General features: G+C 39.2%; 2 protein-coding genes across 3 annotated transcripts in view; one reads left to right on the top strand and one right to left on the bottom strand.

Moving 5' to 3' along the window:
* The first annotated feature begins 415 nt into the window (after positions 1-415).
* Positions 416-17,506, top strand: Clec9a (C-type lectin domain containing 9A). The gene is made up of 6 exons (XM_031383604.1): positions 416-598; positions 1,833-1,913; positions 7,901-8,047; positions 12,064-12,215; positions 13,885-14,006; positions 15,072-17,506. The coding sequence occupies exons 1-6, from the start codon at positions 508-510 to the stop codon at positions 15,199-15,201; spliced, it is 723 nt and encodes a 240-aa protein (XP_031239464.1). The 5' UTR covers positions 416-507; the 3' UTR covers positions 15,202-17,506.
* A 3,000-nt stretch (positions 17,507-20,506) lies between these two features.
* The window catches only part of Clec1a (C-type lectin domain family 1 member A), a 29,255-nt gene continuing 24,989 nt past the window's right edge, over positions 20,507-24,772 (bottom strand). Inside the window, exons 6-7 of one of the 2 annotated variants that reach the window (XM_031383602.1) lie at positions 22,595-22,713; positions 20,507-21,741 (exon numbers count right to left, since the gene is read on the bottom strand). In XM_031383602.1, coding sequence (XP_031239462.1) covers positions 21,591-21,741; positions 22,595-22,713 — 270 coding nt within the window. In that variant the 3' untranslated portion in view covers positions 20,507-21,590. The remainder of the gene's footprint in view (positions 21,742-22,594; positions 22,714-24,772) is intronic. The other variant, XM_031383603.1, reaches the window with a different exon arrangement.

Below are 24,772 nucleotides of genomic sequence, written 5' to 3' on the forward strand. Positions count from 1 at the left end.
CTGGTACTTTGAAGTTTACTTATATTAACAGTCAGTATTACCCTGATCAACAGACTGATTGGAAATACATTTAGTGATGAAATCTCTCCTAAACTTTCTTGTTTGGAAATCCAAGAGCAATGTACAAGTTGGTTTGCCCAGGTTTAACGACCTTTATCTTTACTCCCTGCATCATCTTTGTGTTTCATATATTATACCAAATAGAAGTTCATGCTATGCACCTTATCTTCAGCATCTGATATCATGTGGAAATCAGAGAAACAGTATAATATGGTAGTAGGTATTTTGAGATCAGAAATTCTCATTTCTTCATTATTAGTTATGTTTCAGTTTAAGCTTCAAAAGTTCCACTTTCTGGATGATGATGCACCTTAATCCCTGTTGTATTTTACCACTGTGAAAAAGTAGCCAGTTCCATTTCTTGTACCAACCTACTCCTAACTGCAACTGAAGTTCTTTGCGGCAGGCTCCTATGTAGACTGCTTCACCCCTCCAAGCACCTTCAGCATGCATGAGGAAGAAATATATAGCTCTCTTCAGTGGGACATTCCTACCTCAGAGGCCTCTCAGAAGTGTCCATCCCCTAGCAAATGTTCAGGTAATAAATTCAGAATGATTAGTAGAAAACTCTTATTTTTTTTCTATTTGTATACTGAGATAAAACCAAGTGTTTTTCCTAATCTGAGATAACTTCTTTAGAGTATTCTAGTGGCCTGATACATTCATCAGCATGGAGGAGTAAGTGAAGGGCCCTGGGCTCAGGAAATGTGATACATTCTCTCAATTTGCAAAAAGTAAAAGAAGTCATACCATTTAAATTATTTTAGTTTTTACATAAAACAGGCAGCAAATTATCTGAAAAAGAGTAAGAAATGTTGAAAAACTAGGAAAAAAATGTCTTCATGCCTATGCAGTTATGTTTTTAGTATTTGATAATTGTTTCTACATCTTATGCTACTTTTTATTTTTTACAACTCCACAGCACAAAAATATTTCAAATAGATAATTTTTGTGTATTTTTATTGCCATTTCTTTAATTCATCAACTAAGTGTCATGCACAATACCATTACAATAAGTAAGTGGATGGGATTAAAAAGTGTTTTATTATATTTTCCCAAGTAATTTCATTGGTTAGTCTTTAGTTCTGGCTTGTTACAAATTAACTAATTGAAGCTAACTTTCCTATATCAGATCTCTAATATAGTATTCGTTCCAGAATATCTTTTGTCACATAAAGCACCACTTCAAGATTGCAGGGATGACCCAGAGTCAACTCAGGAAAGACACTATCAGGCCTATCACAATATGTAAGGACAATTTTTTATTTGTATGAATAATGTAATAAGCCACATCACTCACTTTTCTCCCTGGAAGAGTTGTAAAATTAGCTGGAAATGTTTGTTCATTTTCTAAATTACTCATTAAAATTAAAAATACTTCAATGAATGATGTTCAAGAGATGCTGAAAACAGGAAAGAGAGTCTTCATGTTAAGAATTCAAGATTTTCTGGTTGGTATTAGTGAGATTATTGAAAAAGACTAGATAAGTAGACAGACAGACAGACAGATGGAATTTATTTTTAAAGTCACAATAGTGTGCATTAGGATCAGAAAGAGGTGTTATTAAGTCTTCTGAATTTGATATTTTCAAGTCAGATAAATCCCATGCTATAAGTTTTATCTGAGAGAATTTAAGCAAAGATCTTCTTAGAGTTTCAAATCTTTGTATTTCTCCAGTAGGAAGGACCAATCCTTTTCCACCCATCATGATATCATCTATACCTTGCAACTGCTTTCTCTAACTCATGTCATTGTCTGATTCCACACTTAGGAACCTGGTGTGTTGTGACAATGATTTTCTGTGTGGTCTGTGTGGGCTTGTTAGCAACATCCATTTTCCTGGGCATCAAGTGTAAGTACAAAAACATATCTTCAGCGTTACCTGTTAACATAAATGGGTTATAAATAGCTGTATTATTATTTTAAAAATTCGTATGTATAAATGTATGAATAAATAAATTAAGAACTATTTAAGTACCCATAAATGCTATAAAGGCAGTTAGACTTACGTATAAAGGGAGTTCACATGTTGAGATAAAAGAATCTGATAAAATTAATCACTTAAAAGAATTAATTTCTCTAGAACCACTGTATCATTGTAGAGATGTACTTATGTGGTGTTTCCCATGAAAACAGGAGGTTAACAATCCACTTCTAGAGTGTAAACAACTTATAGTTTTTGAAGGATAACTTACAAATTGTATTTTATATATGTACATGTACTCTGCACATATGTACACAAGGATGTCAACAAGTACAAGCTAGATGTTAGTCAGCACTGCTTGAGTAATCATTTCCAAAGTGTGTGCAGACTTGTCTCTTCCCCCTCATCCTCTTGTATTCCTGGGTTTTCTTTAACGCCATATGCCAATTAAGTATTAATTTGAAAATGTTATAGTACAAAATATTTCCACAGAGATAAGTTTTCTTCGTGCTCTTTCGGTTTGTTTTTATTTTTCCAACTCATCATTTAACTACAGTGTATATAGCATCATATACTCAGTAATTTTGTTTGGGAGACTTAGAAGTATTTGGTTCCAATTTCCAAGGAAACAACATTGTTCAGTCATTATTCCTAACTCGTTGAAAATTAATTACAGCTCAAACACCAATAAAGGTCAAGTGTTTGCTTCTTATGTAGAGTAAAACTCCAAGCAGAAGTCTCCGTTGGGTTCTCCAGTCTATAACCATCTGATGCACTTAATGCCATGTTCTCCATCTATTACCATTTAATGAATCCTATGCCAGATTCCCTATCTATTATCATCTGATGCACTCCATGCCATCCAGAGTATAATAAGCAAAGCAGATATAACTTGAAATAGAGCTCATCCAGTAAAGTTCATCAGAATATGAAAAGTATGTCTCAAGTTTCTAAAAAGAAGATTGTTATATTTCAATCACTGTCTGTACCAGGTTTTTAATATTAATATTACAAAGTAAAGAATATCGGCTTTCTACTCCTAACTGTAGGTAGTGTACAAACCAAAGTAGAAACAACAACCCAAAAGGGAAGGAATTCATTCTCCAAGTACATACAGAGTTCTTAGAGCTAAGATTCAAGAAGTTATTAATAAAAGTAAAAGCTGATGAGATAAACCTGCTTCAACATAAAAGTGGATGAACATACAAGACAGCAGAAGGAAGTACTTATAAACCACATCCTGAAGGTATACATGAGCCTAAAGTTGATTAAACTCTTTAAGAACTCAACAATCAACCAAGGCATTCAGACGTCAGACGGAAAAATGACACGACAACACCTTTCTCCAGGGAATTTTAAGAAGTGTCAAGCAAGCTTGAAAACAAGGTTTAATATCATTAGCCATTGGGGGAAAAAGCTACAAGTATAGGAGGTGCATTACATTCACTAGAGAACTGATATCCCAGCCAGTGACACTCCATGTTTGATGGGTCTGCGAAGCTGAATCCCTAGTAGAGCTGTGAAGCCTTCCCTGGTCGGACTGAGCAGGGTTACAGTCCCTGGAAGAACAGGGCAGTGATTTCATTAAAGCCTTACCACCCAACAATTGCACCTTCAAACACTCATCTCAGAAAAATGGAAGCTTTTGTTCACTAAAACCTGAACACACTTGTTTATACCACCTCAATTTGGGAGACCTAAGCAGCAAAACAACCAAGATATCCTTTGGTGAATGAATGGTTAAAATGTGGTAGTTAAGGTCAAAGAAATCTTTTCAATAATAAGAATGCAATTAGTTATTAATTTATCCAACTATCCAGGTAAATCTCCAGGAGAGCATCCCGAGAGGGGAAGAAGACCTTAAATATGTAATATTTTGTTTCTATAATATTATTGTAATGACAAAACCCCTGAACTAGAGTATGTAAGCACTGGAGGGGAATGAACCTCCTTCATAAAAGGGCAATCTGCTGGATCTACATGGTGATGGAGAAGTGCCGAGCTAGAGTGTTATCAATGTTGACGTTGTGGATGGCTCTGTGCTGCTTGTATTTTATGTTAATTCTGCTCTCCTGGGAGAGGTTGTCTGGAATGAGGAATGAGTAGCATACTCAGGTGGCTTCTTGTGAACCAATCCCCTAATGATTAAAGGTGCCAATCACTGGGAGATAGGTCTTCCAGGCTGGACTGAGGAAGAGAGGAAACAGGAAAGAGATACTTTTGGAACGGATAGATTATGGGTAAGATGGAGCTGCTAGAGTTTCCCGATATTATGGCAGATCCACAAGGATTCACCACCAAAGGAATCAGATTTTAATAAGGCTTACAAGATTAGGTTTGGTTATTGTACCCAGAGATTGATTTACCATTGTTTCTGAACAAGTTTGTGTTGCATTTTCCTTAACGTGGAGGCTCATCTGGGTTCAAGAAAGGTTCGGAGGCAAAGCATGGGTTTGCCAGATGCGCACCACAAAGGCTTGGGCGGTGGGGAGGAGGGGATTTGAAGCACGGGGTTGGTAATGACCTGCCAGTGGGAACTTAGAGAGCTGGGTTGGGGACTTTTTTGGGTGGGAACTCAGGCCAGAGAGTCTCCAGACAGGTCTGCCATTGTTCGCCAGTGCATGACCAGCCAGGCCACTGGGGCAGAGGCACAAGCTCGGGAATGTGATAGCTCGAATTGTTTTTTTTTTTTTTTTTTAATGTTTCCTGCAACATGTTGATGATGCTGAACTTCAGTTTTAAAGATAGTTCCATGTGGTGGAAATTGGGCTAATAGCTAATGGAATCTATTATTTCTTATAGCTACATACAAAAGTTCAACTACCTCAGAATAAAATTCTAGTTAATAAATGAAGACAGGAAGCTTCTGTGGTGGATACAGCCATGCTCTCAATTGTGAAAATGTTTACTACATGAATGCATGCATGAAGATGTATCTGGTCCTACCATTCAAATCATAGAGATGTGTGGCAGCTATCCTTGTGTGTATGTTTTAACAACCTGCAACAGTAGTCACCTGGCCTCTCTACACTGAGTTTACTGCATCAACCTAAATGGGAAATAGGTGAAGGCTTGGGGCGTTAGCCCAGTGGTAGAGCTCTTGCCTGGTGCACACAGAGTTCTGGGTTTTGTGTCTAGCAACGAAAACCACCACCAACAAAAATCCAGTGACCTAGAAGATAAAGTAGAAGAAATACACATTTTTTTAAAAAAATGTGAAAGAGACTATAGCAAAATACAGAAACACAAGTAAAAGACAGTTATAAAAAGAAGACTGAACTATGTGCTGTGATGTTTAATCTTGTCCACTTGGTTAGACTGCAGACCAGTGAAGTGTTTCTGAAGAGGATTAACTCTGTGGGAGCTCTTTGTATGGGAAGCTATACCACCTAGGATGAAGCACGGACAGAGAAGGAGAGAACTGTACAGTGTCCGCACTCTCTCCTCCTTCTTGACTGGTTAGATGGAATCCATTCTGTCCCTCCATGCCCTCTTTTGTCAGTTCATTAGAAGTTCACTGTGAGTTGAGTTTACTCTGCCTCTTTTAAGTGGCATCTAAGAGAGTGTGTGTGGAAGCTACTCATTACATGACAACAGAACACGGCATAAACATCTGGGAGAATATTGACATAATTTCTCATAGTTACAGGGGCAATAATTCCAAATAAGTCAAAATGTAAATGTACCACTATAGACATGAGATTATAGTTTCACATGCAAAACTAAAATTGCCAGGAGTTTTAGCATAATGGTACTTATAACTTTTAAATTGATAGTCCTGACTAGTACTAGACCCACACTAATATTGTTGTTAACAACCCCATTGTTTCTTCCATCCTAACTCCTACACCACAACATATAACCTTTCTAGTCTTTTATGTAGAATTAAAATGCAGCGTAAAATTAAAATGACAGTGTCTCAAGAAAAGACATATTTTCAGCTATGCAAATAAATCACCCTACGTCAAGCCAAATGAAATGTACACAGTAGCTTACAGCTTTACCAAAATCAATCTTTGAAGCAGGTGATATGTCAACAAATAATCTCTAGGCACAGTACTGGTTGCTCACAGAGACTCATAGGACCTAGACAGCAGGCCTCAGCATGTGAATGTATTGAAATGTAAAGAGTTTAGTTTATTACGCAATAAGAATGCAACTTAACAGCACTGAAGTAACAGTGCTGTATTGCCAGTAAAGCCTCTCATCAGAAGGGTCCTGGATGGAGCCAGTACTAGTGACCCAGACCTGCATTCCCAGAAATGAGAGGAGGAAGCAGGAGGATTAGGAGTGAAAGGTCATCCTTGGCTATATGGTGGGTTTGAGGCTAGCCTGAGATACATGAGATGCTGTCTCAAGTTAACAGGGGGAAAAGGAGAGGGGGCAGGGATCTGGATGGATAGGGCAGGTACCTTTTCCTGCCTGTTTCCACTATGACACAGTTTTCTGTTGGTTCAGGAGTTGCTGATGTTTGCACAGGATACTGTGGTATTAAGAAACCCCAGAGTCTTGCTTGAAGATTTTTATGTTTTGCTGATCATAAAGATAAAATTTTGCTGAGACTAGGCAACCTGCCTCAGCAGAAGGCGTCTCTCAGGATCTCATTAAAACAAAGGGCAAACCATTCAGCATGCTGTCAATAAACAATGCTGACAAGTTAGTCACATTCTGGTCCCAAATATTCAGACCCACAATTACAAGCGACACCATTAACTAGCTTGCATCACACCTTGTGTGAACTTCAGATGCACTACTCAGCCTGACTCTGGCACAAGGGAACAAAGGAAAGTACTAGAAAGCCAATGGAGAGTGTGGTGTTTACAAAGGCTATAATCACACATTTCGCAGACAAGGAAATACATCCAACCTGTTTATGTCTGTGAAGAGAATTTCGATTTCAGAGAGAGAGAGAGAGAGAGAGAGAGAGAGAGAGAGAGAGAGAGAGAGAGAGAGAGAGCTGTAAATGCAGATAACCTTGAAGTACTGTATACAATGGCATACACTGAGGGTAACTTAGAGATACTGAATGAAATTTAAATGTCCACAAACTTTTGGTAAAGCCACTCATCTCGAAAATAGCTTTTAAATGTGTAAGAAGGGCAATCCTGTTAGGAGGACTAGCAGACTCAACTAATCTGGACCCCCAAGATCTCTCAAACACTGGACCACCAAACAGACAGCATACACCAGCTGCTATGAGGCCCCTAACACACATACAGTAGAGGACTTCCAGGTCTGTGTTCATTCAGAGATGATGCACCTAACCTTCAAGAGACTTCAAGGCTCCAGGAAGTTTAGAGGTCAGGTGGGGTGGGAAGGAGGTGTGGTACGTGGAACAGTCAGGGGGGTGGTTGAGGGTGGTGGGGACTGGAATATGGAGTGCAAAAAATAAATTAATTTAAAAAAATATAAAATGAAGTAAGACTACCTCATTTGCTTCCCTGGTATAATGAGTCAGTGACTGAGAGCTTTTTGTGTACTTACAAGAATGAAGGCTAAAATGTACTTAAGTAATAAAATCAAATGTTCACTTTCATATAAGCAGGCTCCTACCCTTTGCATAAAATGGCTGAACAGAAGTTTTATATTCATTGATTTGTTTTTTAAATTAACATATCTCTGGGGAAGAATCTGTTAAAAGCACTTGATTAATTTCCCTGCTCTTGGAGAGTGAGGCTGCTTGAGTCATGGGAAGGGATGGCCAAGACCACCTTTTTTTGTTTTATTTTGTTTTTGTTGCTATGTGGAATTTGTAGCTCTTGATTCTTAAATAATGTAAATTTTAAATAAATAAAAAAAAAAAAAAACCAAAGCCAGGTGAATTATGCTCTCACCCTCATGGTTGCTTTCTTTCATCTGTGCTGGAGGGTTGCTCTTATTGTCTATCTGATGAAGAATGCTCGCCATCCTTACAGTCTTCCAGGTGTCCTCTCTTGCCATGGAGCAGCAGGAAAGACTCATCCAACAGGACACAGCATTGCTGAATCTCACACAGGGGCAGAGGACGCACACACTGCAATTGAAAAGATGCCAAGCCTTACTGCAGAGTTCTCTCCGATCAGGTAATTGACAGATGGTTGGCTTGCATTGCTTGCCATATAGCCTACGCTGATGGTTGGTTTGCATTGCTTGTCATATAGCCTACTCTGGCCAGAACTCACCATGGCTGCTTTCTCATGTGTGACTCTCTTGCCTCAACATCTTGGGATAACAGTCATGAGACATCGTGCTCAGCTGAGAATGCGTGACCTCGGTAGAGATCCACATGTTTGTGCAGAAGCCACTCAAAAGAAACGATTCCATGTAGTCTGTCCTTTATGGACTATTAAGGTTTAGAGAGGGTACCAAGACAAGTCTAGAAGACAGACAATAATGAGATGAAAAGGGAGAAGAGGTCCTTATCCAGGGATATGATAATAAGCCCTCACTCGACCTCGGGGAAGCAGGATTCCAGGGCCGTTAACTACTGTGATTCTCCCTTCAGCTGTAAATCTGCAATCTTTTGGGAACCTGACCATAAATCTTATTTACAGGGAAAGGACTTGTACCGTGTGCAACCCTAGTGGCTCCTGCTTTGACTTTATCAGACTGTAATTCCACCCGAGGCATCTCCTGAGCCACCTGATAGTCTTACTTATTCAAAATGCGGAGATTTCTTAAAAATGTTCCGGGCTGTAATTCTAGGAAGCCAGCAGAATGGCATACAGGGCCAGCATGAGGACAATTGCTTGTGGCTCTCTTTGAGAAGCTTGTACCCATACTTGGGTATGTCTTATTTCAGCAGCTCAGCCTTAGGGAAGCTGACAACACGGTTTCAAGTGACTCTTCTCTCAGAGCCTCTCTTAATTCTAGCTCTCATGTTTATTAAAGTCTATGTTAAAGAATCTTTTATAATCTCCTGCTCTGTTTCAAATTATCTTGAAGTCCTTCTCTGTGACAAGACTAAAAAGAAATAAGTGAATGAATGAATGAATGAATGAATGAGTAAGTAAATCCTATTCTGGTCAGAGTTCAGGTCCCTAAAAGATTAGCTGAGTGCTCCATGTTGCTGAGGGCTATTCCCCAGATGTCCAATCTTCTCTCATAGACACCGACACTTCTACTGGACCTGTTCCTTCTGATCTATCCATAGATGGATCCACAGACGCTGGACATCAAGGAAACCGCTAACTCTCCTAAGACTGGACCAACAGTCCCATACCCATTTTCCTAGGTTTCCTCGAGACGCATCACCCCAAAGTCAGCAGGAAGTAGCTAAAGATCATGACCACCCTATTCCTGCTCCACCATCACCTCTTTTTAATTTTTTTTTTCATTTTAATTAAACCAAAAAATGGGGGAAGGTTAGCATTTTGTCTAAGCTCCAACCCACAGTTACCTGGCAAAAGCCAGGTATGCCTGACTCACTATAAAAAGGGCTGCTTGCCCACTCTGCCTTCTCGCTCCCACTCTGCTCGCTCTCTCTCTCTCTTGCCTTCTCACTCCCACTCTGTCCCTTTGCCCCCTTCCCCCTTTCTCCCCACTCCCATCTCCTCTCCACATGCTCATGGCCAGCCTCTACTCCTCTTCTTCTCTTCTCTTCTCTTCTCTTCTCTTCTCTTCTCTTCTCTTCTCTTCTCTTCTCTTCTCCTCTCCTCTCTTCTCTTCCCTTCCCTTCCCTTCCCTTCCCTTCCTCTCCTCTCTTCTCCTCTCCTCTCCTCTTCCCCCTCTCTCTTTTTCTTTCTATTTCTCTGCTTTTCTCTCTACTACCCTCTCAACTCCCCTCCCCATGCCCTGAATAAACTTCATTCTATATTATACTGTTGTGTGTCCTGTGCCTGATACCTCAGGGGGAAGAGATGCCTCAGTATGGGACCTCAGAGGCACCCTCTTCCCCCATACCTGACTGCACACCCACCAAACATATTTCTTCTCTCTCTTTATTTTTGTCCAACACAACAGCTATAGCACTGGTATCTCTCTGGCCCTTCGTAGCTGATAAATGTGACAAACCTTGGTTGCTCTGTAGTTTAGTGTCTTATACATCTTCCCAGGAAATGTTGAAACAACTGACATCCCTCGTGTGTTCTACTAAGCCAAGCTCAAATCAAGATCAAATGGGATGAGTGTGATTTCCTAGGCTAGGCTTTTAAGAATCAACAATATATTTCATCTGGTCACTCAAATCTAGGCCTATTTTCAATTCTAGCTCCAAACTGTGCAATTCATTTAATTTGGCTCTGACTTTAGACTCTTTCTGTAGATAATTAAGCATAAAAACTGATCTTGGAAATAAGACTATAACATGCAAAACTCACTTTCTTCTAACAAGCATATAAAGTTAGTTCAGTTTTACCTTTTACAAATATTTTTGAACCTAAAATTGTTTTAGTACCTGTTTTGCAGTTTTTTAAATATTTGATGGTGACTTAATACTTATTTGGAATGTTAAATTTTCTCTAGAAGACTTCATTTGAGTTTTGAGCTGTGTGAAAAGAAAAATCTACTATTTTTTCTTCTTTTTTTAAAAGGTTTATTTTTTAAGTGTGTGTATGTGTGAGAGGGTATCTGTATGGAAGTATGGACATATGAATGCAAGTGCCAGATGAGGCCAAAGACATCAGACTTGCCTGTAGCTGGACTTCCAGGTAGCTGTAAGCTACCCAACAAAGATGCTAGGACCAAACTTGGGTCCTTTGCAAGAGCAATATGTTCTTTTAGTTTCTGAGTCCTTACTATAGTCCACATTCTAATTGAACACTTAAGTGGAAACAATAACAACAAAATGTTTGCAGAGCCTTTGTCAACAGTGATCTCATACATAACAAGTTGTTATAAGCATGAGTCAGGCCATCACCGCTGAATACCACTGATAAGCTCTTTTGGAGATCTGCTAATCCATCCTGTTCTCCAACCTTCCAAAGGCCATATCAGCATTAACCCCGCTGTGCTTTTCACAGCGCTCAGCATGCTGATGAGCACTGACTCCAAACACAGGCTACTGAAAAATCTTAAGCACTCACTATTCATCCTGGAAAACCACTTATGAAGTGTTTCTCACCCTACATGGAATGGTGCTCTTTAGTAACCAGTGTTCTATGAGTTTCTCTGACTTCCTCCTTAAGACTATGCTAGAACCCCTCAGTCACACCTGTGCTGTTTTGAATATATTCTTTCCGTAAGACAGGTTCTTTAAAAAGAGTTAATCTTAAGGCTTGATTCTTAGTTATCTCGAAGTACTGAAATGCTGGGTTTTTTTTTTTTTTTTTTTTTTTTTTTTTTTTTTTTTTTTTTTTTTTTTTTTGTGCATTAACTGCTCTCTCCTTTATACATGAAATATTTACTTGCTCAAGCCTCAGAATTAAAACTTCAATTCAAGGCATACTTCTCAGCCCATTCCATGCCTTAGTGGAAGAAAAAAAATAAATCAATTTTGATAATAGAAGGAAAGATTTGGGTAAAGCCATCTCCACATTGAATTTAACTGAAACTAATTATTAGAGAGCTATTTTGGGTGGAAATTATATAATCTTGTTGTGCCTGATGATGTTATTTCTCCACCAGCAAAATGAGGCAATTCAAGCTGAATCAAAAATCTAAATGCCGGTTTATTGGTAACCTGCTCTCAGACAAGTTCACTGGCCCCAAGGGCTAAGGCCAGGAAAGTCAATACTGGGAAGGAGAAAGAGGAGAAGGAGGGAAAGTATGTGATCAGAGAGGAGGAGGAAGAAGGAGGAGGAGGAGTAAGAGAAGGAAGAGAAGAGAGAGAAAATGAGAGAGGCAGAGAGAGACAGATGAAGACAAAGACAGACAGACACAGAGATCCTACAGGGGAAGGGAAGCCCAGCCCCTGGGCTGGAAAATTCAGGGTTTGCCAGGTAGAGACTGAGGGACGCTAAGAGAATCTGAAAGCCAGGTCTGCTTTGGTATGTAAAATATGAACCTCAGGGCCTTGTCCTTGGTCTGGAACCCAACACTCAGCCTCAGAGAAGCAGGCTAGATAGGTTCTGCTGCCTGGATACCATTTGGTCATTTTAAGGGAGTTAGGATGCCAATTTTGTGCATTGATGACAATTGAGAAAATGTTTATATTTTGAAGGTAGTGACTGCAGCCCTTGTCCACACAACTGGATTCAAAATGGAAAAAGTTGTTACTATGTCTTTGAACGGTGGGAAACGTGGAACAGCAGTAAGAAGAATTGTTTAGAAGTGGGTAACGGCCTCCTTCAAATAGACAGCAAAGAAGAAATGGTAACGAATGTTGTTTGAATTCTGAAAATAACATGTTACTCATTAAAATGAAGAACAGATTCTCATATGGTAGTATTCCTTCATTTACCATAGGAGTGGTATATTTTTAATATAAAAAAATGTAAAGAGACAATGTAGAGGTTCACCTAATTTTTTCCCATTTAATTGGAGAAGTGAAAGTAAGATTGATTTTCCAGAAAGTGAGGAGCACAGATTGTTCATGCCTCAGTTAATCCAGAAGGGAGGAGGGAGAAGGTTACTGAGCTGGGACATGATCCCCACGTACATCTCAATTGTGGATGTTCTTAAGTGTACTGTGTTCAATGCTACAGGAAACAAAATAATCTATAATGTACAGGGAGAAATAGAAGTATGAAAACAGAAGTTCCAATCTGCATGTATTGACGCATGTAAATCTAGTACACGGAGGGTTGAGGCAGGGGAATCTTGAATTTGAGGCCTGGGTATCAAGATCTTGTCTCAAAAACAAACAAAAGGTACAAAGATTTAAACCTAAACTAATGTCATGAAATGAATCAGCTCAATAAGAGTAAACATTTGATAAATGAAATGTTAAGCTTACCAGGATCTTGATTAAATAAACAGTATAATGTCTCTTAAAGGCATTTTACCATTAAACAGAATCTCTAAAATGAAATTCATAATTAGCTGTTTCTTACTCTAACAAAGTGGTCACTAACTGGCTTAGTTTTACAAGAACAATGGGAAATACTAACTCCCCAATGGAAGAGTTAGAAAAAGGACTGAAGGAGCTGAAGGGGTTTGCAACCCCATAGGAAGAACAACAATATCAACCAACCAGAGCTCCCAGGGTCTAAACCACCAACCAAGGAGTACATTTGGAGGGACCTATGGCTGCAGGATTATATGTAGCAGAGGATGACCTTGTCAGGAATCGATGGGAGGAGAGGCCCTTGATCCTGTGAAGGCTCGATGCCCCAGTGTAGGGGAATGCATGGGCTGGGAGGCAGGGGGGGATGAGATAGGGGGTTTCTGGGTGGGGTAATCAGGAAAGGGGATAACACTAGAAATGTAAATAAATAAAATATCCAAAAAATAATATGCAGTAAACCAAGAAGCTTTAAACTACATTATTATAATTATTTAAAAACTTAATTTTTGCAAAACTTGGATAACAAAATAAAGCATGCTTCATCTAACAAAATGTCCTTAAAGTGACTTATGGCTGGAATCTCCAAAACTTCACATATTAAAGTATCATGGGGGGAGAATGATCCACATGGTGAATGAAGTAGGCTAAGTTTTGCTTTTGATGGGGAAGGGTCAATAAAAAATTTACTTTGCTTTAACATACTATTTGACAGACTCTACATCCATCAAAACTCTAATTCTAGATGCATATATTTCCATAGTATTTAACAGAGCATATTGACTATACACAAAAGAATCATGTGTTTATGTATATGTGTTTGTGTGTGTGTGTGTGTGTGTGTGTGTGTGTGTGTGTGTGTGTGTGTGTGTGGTGTATGTCCCCTTTACTTTAATATCTCCTCTTATTTCAACACTCAAGTTCTCATTAGTTTCTGACTAGACAAAATTCAGACTATACAGCACAGGTATTTACTTTTCTTCATTTGTGTCTTGTTTGTTTTTTGTCTTGTCTTGCTTGTTTGTTTTTTTTTAATAGGAGTTTCTCAGCCACAGTGTGTGGAAGCTCAAACAAGGAGGTGAATACTGGGTGGGAGTGTCTCAAGATGGACTCAGTGGATCATGGCTCTGGGAAGATGGCTCCTCTCCTCTCCCTGACTTGTAAGTATATGAAGGAGACACTGCAAAGAAAAATTAGGAATGTGAAGAAATTTTAAAAGTTTACTTTGCATCTTGTATCTCCTCCAGAAGACACAAACACATGGTACTTTTACAGGTTCCTGATTGGAATTATGACCAATACACTTAAGACTTGGTTTTATTGCTTCTCTCTTGCTTAGGTTTTCTATGGCTGTGATAAAACACTGTGGCCAAAAAGTAAGATGGGGAGGAATGGGTTTATTTTATTTACAAGTTCACATTGCTGTGCATCACCAAAGGAAGTAAGGACAGGAACTCAAGCAGGGCTCAAACCTGGAGGCAGGAACTAATGCAGAGGCCGTAGAGGGGTGCTGCTTACTGGCTTGCTCCTCATGACTTTCACAGCCTTCTTTCTTATAGGACCCAGGCCTGCCAATCAAGGAATGACAGCACCCACAGTGAGCTGAGCTCCCCCCCATCAGTCACTAACTGAGAAAAGGCTTGACAGCCCTGCCTGTATTTTTTTAATTGAGGTTCCCTTCTCATAGATGACTTCAGCTTTTGTGTCAAGTTAACTTAAAACTATCCTGAACAGCTTCTAATCTTCTTATCAAGCCCTCCTATCATATTTTTTATGAAGGTTTTATCATTATCCAAATATCTATTTGGCCAATAAAATGTTAGTCCTTTGTATAACTTAATGCTGAGAGAAGCTTCTGGTCAAAAGCCTGTGATAACTATTAATAAATTTCTATATTGAGCTTTCCAGATGAGAATGGAGTTTTGTGGACACAGTCAAGTGCCTTAGTAATTTGAGAACAGAGTCAAGAGAAACACATTAGCTCTCCCCTACCTTTATGCAAACATGGCTTGGTTCTCTTTAGAAGCTATTTGTTCAAATTAATCAACATATTCTTAGTAAAACTTAACAGATGCTATTTGAAGGAGGATAAAGCCACCACAGAAGGGTGCCACATTAAAGCAAACTAAAATAAATCTAACAGCATCTCTGGAGAGTTTCCCTCTCAAATACCACTGTCAACTTCAAATCTAACCTCTAACCTAGGAAGCTGCCTTACTTTTCAGGATGCCAACAGGGAGACAGCTACCAGCCAGCCAGATCTGTGGATACCTTAAAGACTGGACTCTCATCTCAGCTAAATGCAGTAGCTGGAAATATTTTATCTGTGAGAAGAAGATGGGATCCTGCACCTGAAAGATACAACTCAAAGCTATGTCTGTTACACATGTGTTTGAAAGAGCCCAAAGAGCAAATGTAGAAGGAGATTGATGTGAGACCTATCAAGGCAAACTTGCTTTTTTATTTACACTTGGCAATACTCTGTAATGCTTTAAAGATTTCAGTTGACCTTGTCTATTGCACCAAGCAGAAAATTGATTTAGAGTTACAGAAGACCCGACTCACTGAGAAAGGAGAAGAGAAAATTATTTCCTGTCTGTTTGAAAGTCCAAAGTGATTATCCATACCATCTAGCTGCCCTGGTGAAAGTTTTTACAGTAATCCCTGGTTCGTACTTTTAGCAAACAATTCTATCTACTATACTTACAACTGACAGAATTTTATTCAGGTCCAGTAATTATATGTCATAAGATTACACACTGAGAGAAGAGAGATGGATTTCTAAACTGTAGTATTACCACCAGTCATACGCCAGGGTCCTTAGTCTCTAGGTAAAAATGATCAGAATGGGGACCTCCAGTGTTGTCCCTCCTCCCCTGAGGCAATGACCTCACAGATATAGAAATGTACAGTTTCTAACCCTTGGAGCCAGGGCACTAGTGCTCCAGGGTCTGAGTGCTCAGGTCGAAGGCTCATAGTTTTTTTAAAATCACTACTGGCTCCAGGTCTTGGCAGCTTTTGCAACCCCTGACCTTTAGCAGCATCAGACAGCAGTCAGTAGCAGCAAGCAGCTCCCATTGATGTTATAGATAGCTTTAGGGTGGTGTAGCATTAACTCTGCAGTGACTACTATGACAGTCCTGTGGTCTAGAACGAGAGAATCTCCCATCAGCCTTTGTTGGCTGTTAGCTCTCAGCATAGGTTTTCTGTGATCCTTGGTCCTAAAGACAGCAGCTGCTTGGCACTCTTCCAGGCCCCCAAGCACATGTTTCTCCTTTCTGGTTTGCCACAGCCTTCTGTCTTTACTCAGCCTGGCTTTTCTACCTTCTCTCATTTCTTTGACTCTACCATTACTCAGTGTCTCTCTCTGTTTCTGCTGCCCATCCTTTCTGCCATGGCCCCTGTCTGGAATTCTTCAGCTGTTCTCTCGTCTCTCGACTGCTGTCACCACCAGAGCTGCTTGCTTGCCTTTGTTACCATCTTGTGCTTCTGCATCCTTTCTTTGTATTAGCAGTTCAGGCCATTCTTCTAAGGATGCAGTGCAAAGGAGGTGAGAAAGGACCGTTCAGGAAGTTTGTCACTGGTTCGAATGTTGCAGTATCAGGAGTGTCCTGGCTGACTCTAAAACTGAACCAAACAGCTCATTTAATAGAAGGGGGTGTGGTGAGGCTGTGTGCCCCTTCAGAGCAGTCCTTCAAGGGCTGTGTTTGCACCAATCTCGCATAGACTCTTGCTTACACGGGTCTTCCCTAGGGCCATGGTTGGAAGTGCTTCCCTTCTGGCCTGAGTGAGAACAGCTGCAGGACAGGCTGGACCTTGTGCAGTTTGCCAACTCTTCTCTTGCTTAGAGTCCTGCTTTCCATAGGCTGTTCCAGTTGTGCGAACAGTCACAACTGGAGCCTGTCTTCAGCCATGGGGTGGTGGTATTCTTCAACAACTAGAGGGACTTCAGAGTAAAGTGCCCAAACTGCTGGACTGTCATGAGGACAGTCTGGCCAGATGTTAGTAAAGAGGCTGGTTGGCTGATAGCTTGAATCATTCATTCACAGACAATAAAAGTGTGTTTACAATAAATAGTTAATAAAACCCCAGTATATTGCAATTCTAATAGCACTTACCAGTACATACTAAATAAATGAACATTCGAGAGGGTTTAACTTCTGCCCCAAAGCTGTTAGAGTCGTTGAGTCCCTCTGATCTCAGAAGCACCAGGGCCTCTTCTGTCTATGGCGTTGGGCTGTGCTTTTCAGACTGCAGAGTTCTGCTGGGCAAGAAACTGTTAGAATTTCATGTAGGTAAAGGACTCGTCTGGACATCAGCATGTCCCTATGTGAAGGCGGGACCTTCCATCCTATTGCTCATGGATCAAATGGCTCAGTCTGCACTGACAAGATGAACAACCTAGCACTTCTAACTGCCTATCTCCATACTTCAACTTCTCTGCTATAAAACTGTAATATGATTTATTTCAAAATGCTGCTTAAGAAGGCCATCATGCAAACTATAGAAAATGATATTTTAGATAGGAAAGGATAAATGAAAATGCGTGCCATCTACCAGAAGAAAAATTAGCAAATTATGGTTATCATGTTCCCTACCTATCATGTGTCATCTTTAAATCGTACTACATAGCATGCTTTTAATAAATATTTGCTAAATTCAATATGATTGTATTTAATCTTTTATTCTGACAAAAAGAAACTGAGAGGTACAATATTTTCATCTTTCCCTTCACATTAAAAAGACATAACTTAGATAAATGATAATGATGATGATGATGATAATAATATTAATAATAATAATAATAACAATAATAATAAAATCTAATTAACTGAAGTAGCAGAAATTAAAGGAAACTATGCTTCCTTTGACGTGAAAGTCCTTTCTCAGTGGTTATGGTCCTGTAGCAATGAGATGATCATGTCTTTGTGTTGTTTTTGTTTATTTACCTTGATGAAGTGTTTAAAAGGTGGAAGCAACACACACACACACACACACACACACACACACAAACTCAAAAAGGGGGAAAGACATTTCTCTAGTTTTCTGCTGATCCTGGAAGGGTAAACAGACCATAAAAGTCATAGGCTGTTTGGTTTTCACAGCTGGCAGCTGGTAGCTAAATATACTAATCTGGAAAGCAGATGAACAATGGTGGTTTTTAACAGTGAAGACTGTTTGTCTCTGAGCTTCTTCAAAGGCTTGTCATCCGGCTATGTTTAGAGAAAGGATGGGAAGCATTGACAATTCTTTGCAAAAAAAAAAAAGTCCAAGGAAACTGAATGCAAACATCCTGCTGCTGATGTTATCCACCGTGTATATATACAGGGCTGTATTTACAAGCCAGAGATTTGTGGACAGTGCAGCTAGACACAGTTGCCTATAATATCCCAGGCAGCCATGCTGCACTTACTCAGATGGAGCTTGGGAAAGTTCTCACTGCAGGCTGCCAGTAATCCAGGATTCTGGCACAAGAGGACAAGTTTAATGCCCTAATCCTACCAATGATGAGTTAGGTGCTTTTAATCTATCTCTATGAGTGAACCTTTTAAAAAGAGAAAAATAGTAATTCTTCTGTAATTGACAACAGATAAATAGTACTGTACACTAAATGCACCATGGAATATTGAAATAACAATACTGATAAAATAATAAGCTTGGTGTTAGACTCTCAAGATCTATTCATCGAGTGGATTTTGTCTATCTTAAGTCACACGGCATTTTTATTTTGTTTTATATTTTTTTGTATCTTTCAAAAACTGCACCTGACTCCCAAACATTAAGGCTGGCCCCAGGACTACCACCCAACAACTGTACCAAGTTTGTAATCTGTTTGTATTCCCCACGTAAAAGCTGCCCATTACCTTTCCCTAACTTCCTGCTGTCACCAGGCTCCTGACCTGTTTCCTGCTGATAAGTCCTGAGAGTGCTCAATATCCTCAGGAAAAGAAATAGCTCATTGTGTCCCAGAGGGAGCTCATTCTATGGGAAAGGCCATGTTCTCTGTTTGACTCTTCCTGCAGTTTCTTCACAATTACCTACACAGCAGAGACTATAAAAACGCCTTCGCATCCCCTCTCATCCTAGGAAAGTTCATGTAGTTTCCATCTTTTATTACCAGAAAGCCTTTTCTCAAATTCATGTTATGATCACTTGTATGTTTTTAAGTGTTTCTGGAGGCAATGTTGGGCCATACCCTCTTTTCACCTTTTGAAATGTTTGCCTATGATGTTATCAATATTATGAGGTTTGGATACAGAAAGGGAGGTTATGGATAATGCTAAAGAATAGTCTCAAGAAAAGAAAATATATCAAATACTACTTTTTTTCTTTTTCCACCTGAAATGTCACTTTGCTGAGGTCTCATATTGCAAATGATAATGCTCTTCACCCTCTAGATAGCTAAACTTGTTTCATCAATGGTAGCTAGAGAGACACATGTCATCTTCCTAGAGCCCAGAATGCCAGGAGTCAAAAATTAAAATGAGAGGCATGGCCCTCATTTACAATTAAGTACAATCGTTATTGTCTTTCTTTTGCTGACTACTGATTCCTTCTGCAGTAGGTTTATATAATAATTGTTTAATGATGGACTTGATCTTTATTTCTTATTTTGAAATATTGTATTAGACAATTTAATCAAACAGAAGTAAAAATCATCATTTTGTTAATTATGGAAAATAAATGAGAATACTTTTTCTCTTTAATGAATACAGATGCTACACTGTGTTCCTCTATATTTAAAGAATCACTAAACCTTTTAGAATATTTTCTTAACTTTCAACACATTTTACATTACAATCTACATTATGAGACTAACTTCACACTTCATTTTAAGTAATATCATAGGGAAACTATAAATATTTCCACATTTTAATAAGGTACATGATGTGAGGTGATTGGCTCAATAAACAAACCAAAACAAGAAAGACCTAAATCCCTCAAGTTTTAAAACCACAAATATACTTCTGTTTTGATCCAGTAAATCATAGCATAGAATTCAACATTGAAGAACTCCCCTAGCTAACATGAAGGAAATCTAAAAGAAAACTCAAGGAGTCTCACAGTAATGTTTAGATAAATGACACTCATAAAATTAAGTCTTATGAAAATAAATACAGAATTGTTTTTCATAACAAAGTGCTAATTTAATTGTAATTTCACCACGATATAGATGTTTCCCAAATTTTACTACTGAAAATTTTGAGTGTGAAATCTGCTGTTTGTACTGCCAACCCCTAATGTTGGTTTATCTCTAACTTGGCATGGTACTATTCATAAAGTCCCTGTTGTGGCTTTGAATTTCACCACCAAGAGAAGCTCATGTCTAGTCAAGAGTCTGGCTGTGCAGATGTCACAGCTTCTCTTTCTGCTCCCACCCCTGTTTAGAAATCATGCTTCTCCCACACCTCGGTCAGTCAACATACCAACCTTGATGTTGTGTCTGTCTCAGACATTTCACTTTAGCAATATTATAAAGCCATCCTCTTGAATTCAATACGCTTTGAAGACTTTCTTATATTAAAGTAATCTCATAAACAATGTCTTTATACTGGTCCCATCAATTGCCAATGCACAAGTAACTAAGGAGTGATTGTTTACCCATTGTGAAAAGGATTCCCTTTCCGTTTCCCTCCACCAAATCACAAAACTTAACCCATTTCACATTATTTACACATATTATTATTAAACGTTCAGTACCTGAAAGGTATAAACATTGTTCAAACATGGTGGAAGAAGAAACCAGAAACAGTATATCTGTGCATATACAGAGACTGTTTAGGGTTTTGTTGTTGTTATTTGTTTGTTTGTTTGCTTGTTTTTAGGTTTCAGTTTCTTTGGGAGTACAGGGACATTAATTCTAACTTAGAGTTGAGACGGTCTCTTTCCTAGGAGAGATAATAAGGGGAAGGACACAGGAGTTGTGGTTGACATAATGAGAACTCTATCAGCTGGAAAGCTGGCCATAGACCCAGCAGGCGAAGTCACTTTTGAGAGCCTAGGAAAGGCCAAGTGTGAACTGGACACAAAAAGAATTGGCTGTATGTAGGGTAGCACAGGGGTGAGGACTTCTCGTTTCTCTTGGACTGCCTGCTAGGATGAAGGGTGCCATGTCTTTTTCTTCTGTTCTCTCTTTTCACTTTGCTTTTCACATTTCTTCTTTCATTATTCCTTCTTTATTCTCTCTCTCTTATTCTTTTGTTCCTTCTTTCTGTCACTTGAGAAGACATACTCATGTAGCCTAGGAAGGCCTCCAAGTAAGTATCTGAGGCTGGCCTTGAACTTCTCCTGGTTTCCTTCTCCTGCCAAGTGCTGTGACTGTAAAGGTATCAATAGTTGTGTGGACACCAGCTCATCCAGTTTGTGGCTTTGTGTCAACTCTTCTATTTTTCTCACTTTTCCAAGAGTAAGGGAGCCATGAAACAGAGGCTGATAACAGACCCTGAGAAGAGAGAAAGCTGAAAGTCATCTGTAAATCAAGGAAGACAACTCTATGGCTTCCTGGGACTATTTGGTGGTTCATGAGTAAGACTTTTTGGAAAATATGTGCAAGAACTAAAGCCAAGGCCTGGATGTTGCTGAGCTGGAACCAGGAGAACTTCTCACACACATGCCAGCCCCTGCAGCTGCCCTGTTTTTTCTCACAGCTTGGAATGTCCTCTACATTGGCTTCACTTGACAGTTCCTTTTGCTGGTGGTTGAAGCTGACCTGTTGGCCCCTTCCATCCAATGCTTCATGTCACCTACTGGAGCTCCTCTGGTATCACTCTCCCTGCCACCTTCTCACAGGCACACCTCCTCAGCTCTTTGCAGTCCTTAGAGTAAGCCTTTCCATTGAAGATGGTCATACAGTCCCTGTTTCTTAAGTTGGTGGGATCTATTATAATCTCAAACCTTAAGGAAGAGAAAGAAAATAATCTAGTTTAATTGTAATTTACTTCTAAAATGGCATATTAAGAGACAACAACAAAGATACCATAATCTAGGTCCCTGGTGGTCTTTGCTGATGAGATGAGGCCAATGAATTCTATTTTTATCCCCTCAGTTTCCATCTCATTTTTAGAAGTAAGTGACCATTCAAAACAATAAAAATTGCTCTTAAGGCAAACTCAGACTATGATTTTACTGCCAATGTAAAGTTATTTACCTTTTCTAGCATTTGCTTTATTTAATTAAAAATACAAATGGTTGCATTACTATGGCCTGTTCTTTTGTAGACAGAAAATGGAATTTGTTCAAATAGGCCTTTAAAAGTAATAAGCTTTCATGAAGAGATTGTATTCATGCACACCCAATCTGAAAGCCTCTGTGGTAAATAATTTTTAAATTTACATTATAGAGTTTGGAGAGCCAAGACATCTCTGAGGCTACAGCCTACCCCTGGCTATTGACAGATAGGATGACCTTGGATGACCTCTATTATATCTGAGTCTCTTAGGTTTTGATTAATTATTAGTCCAAAAGAGATATTCTCTTCCTTTTTCTCTCTCCTTATTTCTTCGCCTCCCAGAAAAGTGACTCATAGATACATACTGTTGAATTCAGTGAAGAAATTACCTGCTGGTTATTTGAGAACCCCTTGCTCTTCCACCCCTTTTTCTAACCTATTTTGGTGCAAGCACCTCTAGGCATCCTCCTGCAAGCACACCCTCCAGTAACAGAACAGATGCTCTATAATTACTGTCAAACTGCATTGCTAATCTGCCTTCACCAAATACCTCTCCCACAGAATGTTCTGGAAGCTTACAGTTCAAAGGAGTAAGGTGTCCCATCTGTCCACAGCCAGGCCTTGCCACTGCCATTGCGGGAGAGCCCTGTCCAATAAGAGTAGAAAAACTCAGAGTAGCTCTGGGGCATGGCAAAATCCTGTGGAGGGTACACAAGAAAAACTTTAGCTTGGAGATGCTTCAATCAGGAGCACAGGGACATGTGGGATCAGCAGAGCTTCTAGAATAGAATGGAAAACTCATAGGTAACACACACACACACATACACACACACACACACACACACACACACACACACACACTCACATACACACGCCAGCAGAATCAAGAAGGAAAGACACCTGCCATGAAGTTCTTTAGAAAAATTTCCAGTAAGTTTGGGACACATAGATATAATATACTTTGTCTTAATAAGTATGGAATTATAAAACAAACATTGTATCAATCAAATTTTATACCTTACCCATTATTCTTTTGGTATAAGATTAAACTCAAAATTCATATAAATTATGAGAGGACCTGAATGTTGTGCGCGTGCCACTTATCTCAGAATTCGGGAAGCAGAGGCAGGTGGATCTCTGAGTTTTCAGGTAGCTTGTTCTACATTGCCCACTCCAAGATAGCCAGGAGTACATAGCAAGATCCTATCTCAAAATCTGGGGGGTGGGGGGGGAGAGAAAGACAGACAGACAGAGAGAGAGAGAGAGAGAGACAGAGAGAGACAGAGACAGAGACAGAGACAGAGACAGAGACAGAGACAGAGATAAAAATAAAGAGTATCCTGAGATATGGCTCAGTTAGGAGAGTGCTGGCCTTGCTTGTGTTGAACTTTGTGTTCAATCCCTGTATCCTAAAAGTAATTTAATTTTAATTAGTTACACAGTAAAGGTTATTACCATTACTCTTGATTAATGAATTAAAACAAAACAAAAACAAGTGGAAGAGGATTTACAGGAAAAGAAAAATTATTCCAAACAGTGGAAAAATTTAGAAATACAAAATAGAGGTATAAGAGCTATAAGTATCAAAAAAAGAAACTATGAATAAGACCACAGTTATTGAGTAAAGAATAAAAGAAGAGGACTTAGAAGGATGACATGAATCTCATACTAGGCATAAGAGAAAAATGTATATTTCCATATGTCTGTGTGTCTGTTTGTTACCTACACATATAGCCATATAATAATATATGGAAACTCTTTTTCCATATGCAGCTGTAAAAAAAGCATTGTATGCTTTCTTTTATATTTGACTTTTAATTTTGTTTCTTTATGCATATGTATTTAAATTGGGATACTCATAGAAGGCCAGAAACTAGTAAGAGGTCATAAGGAGATTTCAAGAGAAAGGAAGTAAAATGCAGGTGGTATGAAGGCAAGGAATGGAACAGGAAGGGAGAAATGGGGTACAGATGGGAGGGCAGGGTTGAGGAAGGAGTATGGAATAACACTGAAGACTCTGGAAAATGCTATGTGCAATCCTACTCTATAAGCTTACTAAAGTATATACATGTACATATATATGCTTAAATGGAGTTACCCTATAATGGGGGCAGTGCTTTCCCCAGACACCATAGACTACCAAACAAAAAGCCAAGAATCAAAAGGTCTTGGACTGTAGCCTAGGGTTAGGTTGTCTGACTTATATTCATGAGGCCTTGAGTTCAAACTCCATTACTGAAGAAAAAAAAATCTTTTTAAGATGTTAGTCAGTGAGTCCCATAGACACATGTGTCAATTTGGAGCTTTATTCTTATGTCTGCCAGTCTTCTGGAATGCGATACATACACACACACACACACACACACACAATACATAAAATTCATATATATATGTATGTATGTAAATTTGCAGTTTAATATAGTTATTTGACAGACTATTTATCAATTCAAAGCTTTTTAACATTTATAACAGAAAGGCAGGCAGCACTGTCATCGCTTTTCTGAGATTGTACCAATATTATTCCCTGTCCATCCTGTCCCAAACAGGTATGTTAGGGCATTTTCTACCAGCCCATTGACTGAAAGATCAGCAAGTATTTGGGGGGAGAACACAGCTTATATCTGCTTCCGGGATCACCTGTATTAGTCGAAGTAAGACTTGGCCTTCATTGTGAGCAAGTGTGGAAATCTGTGGGTCAGAACCTTGGCGCCTTACAATGTTCTTGCCCTGTTTTGGGGGGAGGTGGGGAGAGCATGG

Source organism: Mastomys coucha, unplaced genomic scaffold, assembly GCF_008632895.1.
Source record: "Mastomys coucha isolate ucsf_1 unplaced genomic scaffold, UCSF_Mcou_1 pScaffold20, whole genome shotgun sequence".
Lineage (NCBI taxonomy): Eukaryota > Metazoa > Chordata > Mammalia > Rodentia > Muridae > Mastomys > Mastomys coucha.